Raw genomic sequence first — 10,635 nt, forward strand, 5'->3', positions numbered from 1 at the left:
CACACACACACACACACACAGAGTGAGAGAGAAAGTGGGAAATTACCCCCCCCCTGGGGGGAATGGTCACACTACAGTCCCTTCTCTGTTCTCTTCTTGGGATTTTGAACATGTATACATACTGCCCTGCTTGATTTTTAAGCTGTTATGTCTGGGACTCACACCATGGTCAGCCATGTGGGAGTCCAGTGCCTTAATCACCATGCTACATGTTGGCCCCAGGTGTCAACTTCTTTAGTATATATTAACAGTAAGGCATGAGAGAGACAAAATCGTTGAATGTAGTTTAACCTGGAACTTTTTTTTTTTTTAACTTTTATTTGTTTGTTTGTGCTGATTTTTGAGCCATTGGGTTCAGTATTTGATCCACTGTCAGCCATTTGGGAGTCCAGCTCCTCAACTACCATGCCACCTGTCAGCCCTTAGCTTGGTACTTTTTATTGATTCAGTCTTTGATATAATAATTAAAACATTGAGCAGATTTTTTTCTAATAAACTTGTTAGGGAAGGGAAATGGAATCTGCTGCTAATCTGTTCAAATGTCTTTTGGATGTCACAATGTTTACAGGTCAGGATTTTTTTTTTTTAATTTGTCAATTTACAGTATAGTATGTACTATTTTCCTTAATAATATATACTCTTGGGGCCGGCTGATGGCATGTTTAAGGGCACAGGACTCCCAGATGTCCAACCACAGTTCAAGTCCCAGACCTGGTGGCTTGCTTTCTCACTTTTTTTCTCTCTGTCTCTCTCTGTTTCACTCTGTCCCTCTCTGATCAAATTAAAAAATAATAAATGAATAAAGTTAAATAAAATATTTTTTTAAATAAAAAACATATACTCTAATTGAATTGTAGTTTCCAATGGAAATAGAAGGTAAATAGGGGTGAGAGGGCAGAGAAGAATATACAAATTAACTGGGGAACACACTGGGCACGTGTGTGTGCGTGCCCAAGATCCCGAGAGGAGAATGGAGGAGACGGGATTGCGGTGTGGCTATCCCCCCATCCATCTCTCTGTCCCTCTCTGTCTTTCTGGCGAGCACACATGCCCTATAGCAAAAACCTCTCAAAAAAAAAAAAAATTGAACTGGGGATCCATTGCAAGCTTCCTAAACTCTTCCCAAGATTCTCATAGAAGTTTTTTACATACCATGCTACTCTGCTTGCTCAAAGAAGGGTGGTCTGAAAGAGAGCACTCCTAGTTGATTTTGATACTGCTTCTTTCCTGTGTTACATTTTTTCATTGCTTTTCTAGTCTTATTCATACATTTCTCCCTGTTGGAATAACTACTTTATGATAACTTGGATGTGAACTAAAATAGGCCTTAAGGTTCTGTTCCAGCAAAAGCAAGCCATTTTATTTTATTATGTTTTATTTTATCCCTTTTTCTTACAGATATTGTGACCTGCTTAGCTACAGATTATTGTGGAATACATTTGATTTCTGGTTCCAGAGATACTACATGTATGATATGGCAAATAACACAACAGGTAGTCACACATTTAAATACTCTTGATTTATATCAGAGGTTCACCCTGAGAATACTGTTGAGATTTTCTAAAAGGGTGACAAATTTTTCTCTGGCAGTGAATGTCTATTTGAGCTACTCTGCTTCCTTTGACCGAATTCTGTCCTGGACTAATCACCACATTTTTCCCTGGGTATGCTATCTCATTCATTACCCCTATTAACTCCAAAAATTTCTCCTCATGAATCTCTTCTTGGAAAACAGTAATAACTAAGGTGCTTTTATAATTCTGTGACCTTATAAAAGTGGCCCCTTTTTATTACATTATTTGCTAGTACATTAAGGTAAAAAAAAATCACAGTAAGCATCCCTACCTTATGTCTGATTATGATGAAAGTACCTTCAATAGTTTGCCAGTTAGTGTATAGTATTTCCTGTTGGATTTCACTAATTGTGTTGTCTTGTTTGTTTGTTTGTTTTTTTAAACATTTGAGTGATATCCTGTCTTTGTCATCTTTAGTATTGGAATTTGCGAGCTTTATAAAATTAATCTGGGAAGGGTTCTTTTGCCTTTAACTTGAATTGCTTAAATAATATAGGAATTAACTTCATTTTTAAAAAACTCAGGTAGAGTTGGCTAAATACTCAGATTAATAACTTTTAGGCAAAGACAAATCTGTCTCAGCAGGGAAAGACAAATCTGTCTCAGCAGAGTGTGAGGGGATTTCATGTACACTGTATAGCAAAGATAGACGTTCTAGGCAGAATTTTCTAGGGTAATCGAATAAAATCAGTAATGTGGCAACTATTAATCACTCCATAAATTCTTTTTTAAATAAAAAGATGTACATAGTAAAAAATTAATAAGTAAATAAATAAACAACTAAATAATGGGCCATCTGGGACTGGCAGGTAGCATGGTGGTTAAGGGCACTGGACTCCCTCCCACATGGCTGACTGCTGTTCGAGTCCTGGACCTGTCGGCTTGCTTTCTCACTACCTCTGTGTCTCTCTCTCACTCTGTCCCTCTCTGGTAATATTTAAATAAATACAAAAATTAGGTAAAATAATTATTTTTTTAAAAATTACAGGCCATCCCATGGTGTGGTGGTTAAGGTGGCTGGATTCTACTTGGCCAGCTATGCAGTTCAAGTCCTGGACCCAGCAACCTGAGAAAGAGTTGATATGTAGATTGAAAGGGCAAATAACATTTTTGGAAAAAATTAATTGAAGACAATCAGCATTGAGACTATTCAGATTAAGTTTTTGAACTTACAGAGATTGAAAATAATTTGGGAATCCAAAGAGAAACTTAAGATTTGAGTACTACTGTGAACAGACTCAGTGGTGATAATTAGTTGAAATGTTACTGGGTTGTTAGAAGAGTCATAATGCATTTTTGCATAGAAAGACATAGAAAGAAACACATCATGACTTTTCTGACAACCAAATAGTTTGTAATTAGAACATTTTAATTTAAATCTTGTTCTTGAAAATAGGTTGCAAGAAAATACCTTTACTGTTACTTTTTTGTCTTTATATTAGGGAGGTGTTCCTGTGGGCCTAGCATCTAAACCTTTTCAGATTCTTTATGGACATACCAATGAGGTATTAAGTGTTGGCATCAGCACTGAGCTAGACATGGCCGTGTCAGGATCAAGGGTAAGGTTTTGCATTTAAGAAATACTAATTTTCTATAAATTCAGTAGCAATATTTATATCTAAACTTTTTTCTAGGGGCATTGGTTAAAGTATAATAATTTGTATAGGAATCTACAAAAATGGAGTAACAAAAAAATTTTAAAGAAGATATATTCTATCGAGGAAATTGTCTTATTAGTTAAGGGAAGAGGGCATTATGAAATATTATTTGAAATGTCAAGATTGGAGTATTTCCTAATATATATGTGTCACTGGTGGAATAATCAAGATTTCTTGATTCTGCCCACTTTGTTTTCTTCTTTTTTACTGTTCTCTGTCTTTGTCTTTTTCATTTTCTAACATTTCTGGAGTATAGGATGGCACAGTGATTATACACACTGTTCAGAAAGGTCAGTACATGAGGACTTTACGACCGCCCTGTGAGAGTTCTCTGTTCCTGACCATTCCCAGTTTGGCTGTATCTTGGGAAGGACATATTGTCGTCTACTCCAGTATTGAAGAAAAAACCACTCTCAAGGTATACAACACTTTCATGCAATAAGGGTAGACTATTGATAGCATAATTCCCCTCCCTGCATTATATTGAGGAAGGAAAGAACACCATATACGTTTAAGAGGTGTGTTCCTTTCATCATTGATTTGTTCATTCCTTACCATTAGATGGACTTAAACAATAGTCTTGGCTTCACATTTATACTTTTATTTTAGAAATTTCTATTGGGCTATAAAATATTATTTCAAAACTTAATTACTGATTATGTGTGATTTCATAAACTTAAGTGATAGCCAACTTAAGTATTTTTATATAAGGCAGGCTATAAATAAGTGAGCTCTGAATTTTATACATTAATTTCCATTCACTGACAACGCTTTTTTTTTTTTTTTCTTTTAATTTAGAAAGAGATTTTTTGCTGTAGGGCATGTGCGCTCACCAGAGAGACAGAGAGAGACAGAAAGAGCGAGAAATCACCCCTGAGGGAGGATGGCCATGCCACGATCCCTCCTCTTCTCAGGATCTTGGGCATACATGCACACATGCCTGGCTTGAGTTTTAAGCCCCCTGGTCCAGGACTCAAACTGCAGTCAACTACCAGGGAATCCAGTGATGTAACCATTATGCCATCTGCTGGTCCCCAGAGTTTTTTACATATTAAAAATTAAGAGACTCTTTTTTTTATTTTTATTTTTATTTTTATTTTTGCTTAGGGCATGTGCACTTACCAGAGTCAGAGAGAAGGGTGTAAACTGAGAAAATATCTTCCAGGGAGGTGACCACACCGTAATCCCTTCTCCACCATTTTCCTCTCGGGATTTTGGGCACAAACACACATGCACCTGGCAATTTTTTTTTTTTCCAAGCTGCTAGTTCTAGGACTCAAATTGCATGGTTGGCCATGTGGGATCCAACCACCTTAACCTCCATACTATTTGCTGGCCCAAGCATCTTTTTGTTTTATTTTAAAGATGTGGGTTTTTGTTGGACTGGATGGGATTTTAATTCTTCTTCATGAGGGGTAGAGATTTCTCACTTAAATTACTTGGCATTCTGATTTGAAATCTCTGCTAATACCATCTGCAAATTTTCTCTTTAAATATAATAATTTTTATTATAAAACTTTATGCCAAATAATCATTGTTATAGTATTAAATGATAATAAAACAAACTCAGTTTTTATTTGAGATCCTTAAATTTTCCTTATCAATTCCTTGCAGGATAAGAATGCATTACATCTATTTTCTGTAAATGGCAAGCATTTAGGGTCTCAAGTCCTGAAGGAACAAGTATCAGATATGTGTGTAATTGGAGAACACATAGTCACAGGCAGCTTAGAAGGGTTCCTGTCCATAAGAAATCTACACAGGTAAATAATAATTACTTAAGTCCTACTTAAGAAAAGCTTGTATTACTTCTAGCCTGAAAATCAGGAATCTAAGCAAATAGGAGTCTAAGATGTCTAATCCATCATATATTATCATTAAAAACATAACTGTTCGCAGCTATGAAAAAAATTAGGAAATCTAAAATATGTTTTTGTTAGTGAAATATATATATATATATATACACATTTAAAATATTTAGAAAAATATTGAGCTAGAGAAAACGTTTCATAGTGCCAGGCCTAGATTATGGACTTGGAAATTTGTCTAAATTATGCTTTTAATTTTTACAGACTACAGATTTTTTTTTAGTTGTGGTAAAACAAACTAAAATATGTTTTAAGGTTAATGTATTTGTCATGTCTGTGCATATGTATGTGTAAAGTTTGTGTAGGAATCTTTTGTTACTTAATCCAGTGAAGGAATGAATATGTTTCAGCAGTTCATATGTCTTTAAGGTTGGTATTTTTCGTATTTACTATTTTAAATGTACAAAGCACTGTTACGTTGTACATTGCCCAAATACATTCTTTGTTTTATTAAGAGATTTTTGCTATAGGATGCATGAACTCACCAGAAAGACAGAGGGAGACAGGGAGACAGAAAGCAAGAAATCACCCCCCAGGGGAATGGCCACACCGCAGTCTCTTCTCCTCCATTCTCTTCTTGGAATTTTGGGCATGCACATACATGTGCACTGCGTGAGTTTCAAGCTGCTGGGTCTGGGACTCAAACTGCAGTTGGCCATGTGGGAGTCCAGCAACATAACAACTATGCCATTTCTGGCCCCATCAAATATATTCTTTTTAAAAAATTTATTATGACATACTTATAATCCTCAAATTATATTGCCCCATCTTAATTTTTGATGTATAGTGATCATATCAAATACCCTCTATAACAAAAAATATTCTCCCCATTCTATTTTACTTTTTTTTTTCTTTTTAGAGATTTTTGCTGTAGGGCGTGTGGGCTCGCCAGACAGGTAGAGAGAGACAGAAAGACAGAAAGCGAGAAATCACCCCCCATGGGGGATGGCCATGCCCCAGTCCCTTCTCCTCCATTCTCCTCTGGGATCTTGGGCGAGCACGCACATGCACCTGGTATGTTTTAAGTCACTAGGTTTGGGACTCGAATCACGGTCGACTACATGGGAGTCCAGTGACATAGCCATTATGTTACTATCTAGTTAGGAAAATCAATCAGATCGTTACCAATTGACTCTAGAATATAGTACCTACATCTATGTAGGATTCTTCATTCTCTAATCATTAAACAAGCACAAGCTTTTTTCATAATGGAGTATTAGACAAAGCAAACAGACCAGTAATATTTATCTCAATACCCCCACCACGCATATCTACACATGTGTGTGCAAACATCTTTTTGAGCTTTTAGTCTTCTAATATTTAACTTTTACCTTTTAATCAACAAGGTGAAAAGCATTTGATTACAGTGTTTATGTGCTTGGTATTGTGATGCTTATTCATAATACTGTACTTGGAGGGATTTAAGACTAATTGAGGAAATACCAATGTTTGTATACTGATTAGAACAGTTTAAGAATTACTACATTGTGTGGTACCAGTTACGTGTGCAGGAGGCACTTTAAAGAAATTAAGGATTATGGTGGATCTCAGTAGTCAGAGGAGTCTTGATATGAAACATTAGTAGGAACTGAACAGGAAATAGAGGGAGTGAGACAGTGGCTCAGTAGTAAATGGGTACTCTGTAAGATAGTCCCGCTTGAGAAGAAACCAAAGTCAAGTTCAGAGATCTCCCTGAGTATACCGAGTACATGCTTGCCCATGACCTGGGCTGGGTGAAAGCTGGGGCTGGATCTATAGAGTCAGAACTAGAAGCATAGCATTGGAAGTGGAGTTTTTCTCTCTTTCAAGAAATAAACTTTTTAAAAAAGTGGGTGGGGGGAGATTGGAAGTTGAAAAGTGTTTTTTTGAAGGTGGGGATAGTAGGCAATTCGTGAGAGAATAAAGCACAAAGATGGAGAGATCGCAGTGAGCCTGCTATGTAGCTAGGAGTAAATGCCCACTGAGACTCAGAGAATGTGCAGAACTTCCACCTGTATTAAGAAAAACACTAGGACTATAATCTATTAATAGCTGATAGTCCCATAAAATCGTACCTGCTTTCCTTACTTTGTCACCTTCCCTCTAATCACACCAGCATCCCCGTGTCAAGGGAACGGAGAGGCTATTTGCCTCGGGTAAATGATAACTCAGAGGGAGCACTTGTAACAGTAGGGTGGTTGGAAGACTGGAGAATGAGAGTAAGGCTCTTAATGGATTAAGGGAAAAATTATTTTTATATTAGAATCATCACTTTAGTAATATTTTGGTTGATTCTGTGTGGTTAGAAGAAGACAGATGTTGAGAATAAAGAACAGATGTACATATTTTAGGTAATACTATAAATGTGGGCCCGTATGTAAGTCACTTAGACTTTCTGAACCTAAGTTCCAACATCTGTGAAATTAAAATGCAGAAATAGATATTCACTAGCTTATGTGACATGCATAAAATTTTGTGAATTTATTATATCTCCACATAATTTTGTCTATATTCTTTCTCTTTCAGTTTGAATCTCAGCGTCAGCCCTTTAGCTATGCGATTGCCTATCCACTGTGTTTGTGTAACCAAAGAATACAGCCATATTCTTGTGGGTTTAGAAGACGGCAAACTGATAATAGTGGGTGTTGGCAAGCCAGCTGAGGTAAAACCTAGGATTAAGAATCTGATTTCTCGTGCTATTGGGGATTCTTTTGGTTCTCCTTCATTCCAACTGAATCAGAAGTCTCCATTGTGGATAAACAAGTTAAAAAACAAATTTGACTTTTCAGAGGACAGTAAATGAAAAGAGGATGAAACTAATATTCAAGAATGTTCATAGTATGTTATCACTGGAAGCACACTTTTTGCAGTTTCTATCTATATAAATAAGAAAACGCTTTAATTCCAAATAGAGATTCGTGACCATTACTTGGATTTTTAATACATAAAAATCTTTATAAAAATTAATATAGGCTGAAGCAATAAAAGTTACTCTAACTATAATAAATACAGCATGACTATGTGGGATGTCCTTTTGTGGACATAATTTTTTACTTGTATCTCTGTGGGGACTTCAAAAAATTCATGGGAAAAAAGTATGAATGCAAAAGATTTTTGAAATCCATGCGTCGTTTTTGTTTATAATGCAGATTTTCTGTGAACTTTTTAAAGACCCTTATGTCCCATGTGATGTGTTCATTCTCACTGAGTTTCTTTTAGTTACTATAAATTTACTTGTTAATGATTTATTAATTATTAAATAATTCAGATATTATATATCTCTGTTTCTAAGAAAATTTTATGGCTCTACTCCAAGTGATTTAGTGATTCTTCCTCCAAAATTGATTTATTACCTAGATTTAAAGTGAGCATTTGTTTATTTTTTAGAGTCACCATTGGTCTTTTCTGAAAATTCTAATTGCATGGCATCTGTAGGGACTATTATAAGAAAAGAAATTACCATCACACTGTCAGTGGTTTTAATAAATCTGTTATAGATTATGCTGACCTTTTTATTTTATAAATATTTTAAGATCTTTTTAATCTTTATACTCTTTTTCAGGATATTATTTTAACAGAAAGGAGATCTTACTAAATTAAAGTGATTGTAACATTTAGTCTCAGATGTGAGAGTCCCCCAAACAATGCTAGCCACGCTTTTACTCAATATTTCACTTATACTTTTTTTTCCCCTTTTTTCTTTTTCCTTTTTTTTTTTTTTTTAAGTGTGCTATACAGTGCATTTGCTCAAGGCAGGGGGTGGGGATGTTGAAAAAGTGAAAAAATCACCCCGTGAGTTATTGGCCACATCACAACTCTTCTCTGTTCTCCTCTCAGAATTTTGGATACACACAGGGACCCTGCACGATTTTGGGTCTGGGACTGGATCTGGGACTCAGACCTCACAGTCAGCCCTGTGAGATCCAGCCACCCCAGCCTCCATGCTGCCTGCTGGTCCTATCACTTACATTTCTTGGTTCAGAAATTTCCCAGAGCCAGCAGATCATGTTGTGGTTATGGCACTGGATGGCCACGTGGCTGACCAAGGTTCAAGTCCTGAACCTTTCTTTCTCACTTTTTCTCTTCATCTCTCTCTGGTGAGCACACGTGCCCTATAGCAAATTAAATAATAATAAAAATAAATAAAATTAAGTAAATAATTCTTAAAAAGAAATTTCCTAAATAATACTCTTTCCTGTCCTCTGCTATTGTGATAATTACATAAGAATCCTACTCAGACTTTACTCCTTTTTTTGAGAGGTTTTCGCTATAGGGTGCGTGCGCTCGCCAGACAGACAGAGACAGACAGAGAGACAGAAAGCGAGAAATCACCCCCCAGGGGGGATGGCCACGCCGCAATCCCTTCTCCTCCATTCTCCTCTCGGGATCTTGGGCACGCACGCACACGCGCCTGGCGTGAGTTTAAACCACCAGGTCCGGGACGCAAACCACGGTCAACTATATGGGAGTCCAGCGACATAGCCATTACGCTAACTGCTGGTCCCCTGGGACTTTACTCTTTGAGTGTTTCACTTTCTTTGGTTTCCCAGATTCTCTTTTAAATTTACCTGCTTCACTCACCATAGATAAGTGTGTCACTTTCTGATTTTACTGTTTTTTTAATAGTTATTTATTTTATTTTATTTATTCTTTTTTTTTTTTTTTTATTATTTTGACCAGAGAGAGACAGAGGGTGAGAATGAGAGAGAGAGGAAGTGAGAAAGCAAGCACCAGATTCAGGAACTCTGGTCAGCCATGTGGGAGTGTCCAGCGCATTAACCATCACGCCATCTGCTGGTCCCTGATTTTACTAATTTTTTTTTTAAATAAAATTACCATTATGTTTATTTTCCTTTAAAAATTAGAAAAGACACATAGCAGCTTCATTTTATATATTGAAATTAGTGTTTCATAATTTACCAAATAAGTTGGGTAGTATGTCCTCATTAAAAAATTTTTGGAGCCAGCAGATGGCATAGAGGTTATGTCACTGGACTCCCACATCGTTGACTGTGGTTTGAGTCCCGGGCCCTGTGACTTAAAACTCAAGCTGGGCATGCATGCATGCATGCCCAAAATCCCAAGAGGAAAATGGACGAGAAGGGATTGCGACGTGACCATCCCCTCTGGGGAATTATTTCTCAATTTTTGTCTCTCTGTTTCTCTCTGTGTCTTTTTTTTTTTTTTTCTTTCTTTCTTTCTTTTTTTTTTTTATTATCATCATAATCTTCTTTATATTACATTTACATTGAATTGCTTTTTCAAAAGGGAATGCCATGCATGTCAGTCAATACAGAGGCATCGATCTCTCTTCTCTGCTATTCAAAGTCTTTTCCATGCATTTCCCAATAATTATTATTATTATAATTTTTTAAAACAGTCAATCACTATTTCTCATTTTGCTTGTTAAAAGACTTCACCCATCATGAAATACTTCCCAGACCAGTCCAGTTGAGAATACTATACACGTCATCTTCAACAGATAATAAACCATATCTGTTTCTCACTAACATCCCCTCTATTGTTCACTTGCTATCTTTCTCTATCCTCTTCTCT

At 36.4% G+C, this 10,635-nt stretch overlaps 1 protein-coding gene across 7 annotated transcripts in view; it reads left to right on the forward strand.

Annotated features, from left to right (window-relative positions):
• NBEAL1 (neurobeachin like 1) overlaps positions 1 to 10,635 on the forward strand; it is a 209,066-nt gene that overhangs the window by 193,126 nt on the left and 5,305 nt on the right. For 4 of the 7 annotated variants that reach the window (XM_014589569.2, XM_014589573.2, XM_014589571.2 and 1 more), the window contains 5 exons: positions 1,399 to 1,493; positions 3,017 to 3,133; positions 3,489 to 3,650; positions 4,847 to 4,995; positions 7,606 to 8,290. In XM_014589569.2, coding sequence (XP_014445055.1) covers positions 1,399 to 1,493; positions 3,017 to 3,133; positions 3,489 to 3,650; positions 4,847 to 4,995; positions 7,606 to 7,882 — 800 coding nt within the window. In that variant the 3' untranslated portion in view covers positions 7,883 to 8,290. Of the gene's footprint in view, positions 1 to 1,398; positions 1,494 to 3,016; positions 3,134 to 3,488; positions 3,651 to 4,846; positions 4,996 to 7,605; positions 8,291 to 10,635 lie in introns of those variants that run through there. The other 3 variants (XM_014589572.2, XM_027773656.1, XM_027773657.1) reach the window with 2 other exon arrangements.

Source organism: Tupaia chinensis, unplaced genomic scaffold, assembly GCF_000334495.1.
Source record: "Tupaia chinensis unplaced genomic scaffold, TupChi_1.0 Scaffold000361_2, whole genome shotgun sequence".
Lineage (NCBI taxonomy): Eukaryota > Metazoa > Chordata > Mammalia > Scandentia > Tupaiidae > Tupaia > Tupaia belangeri.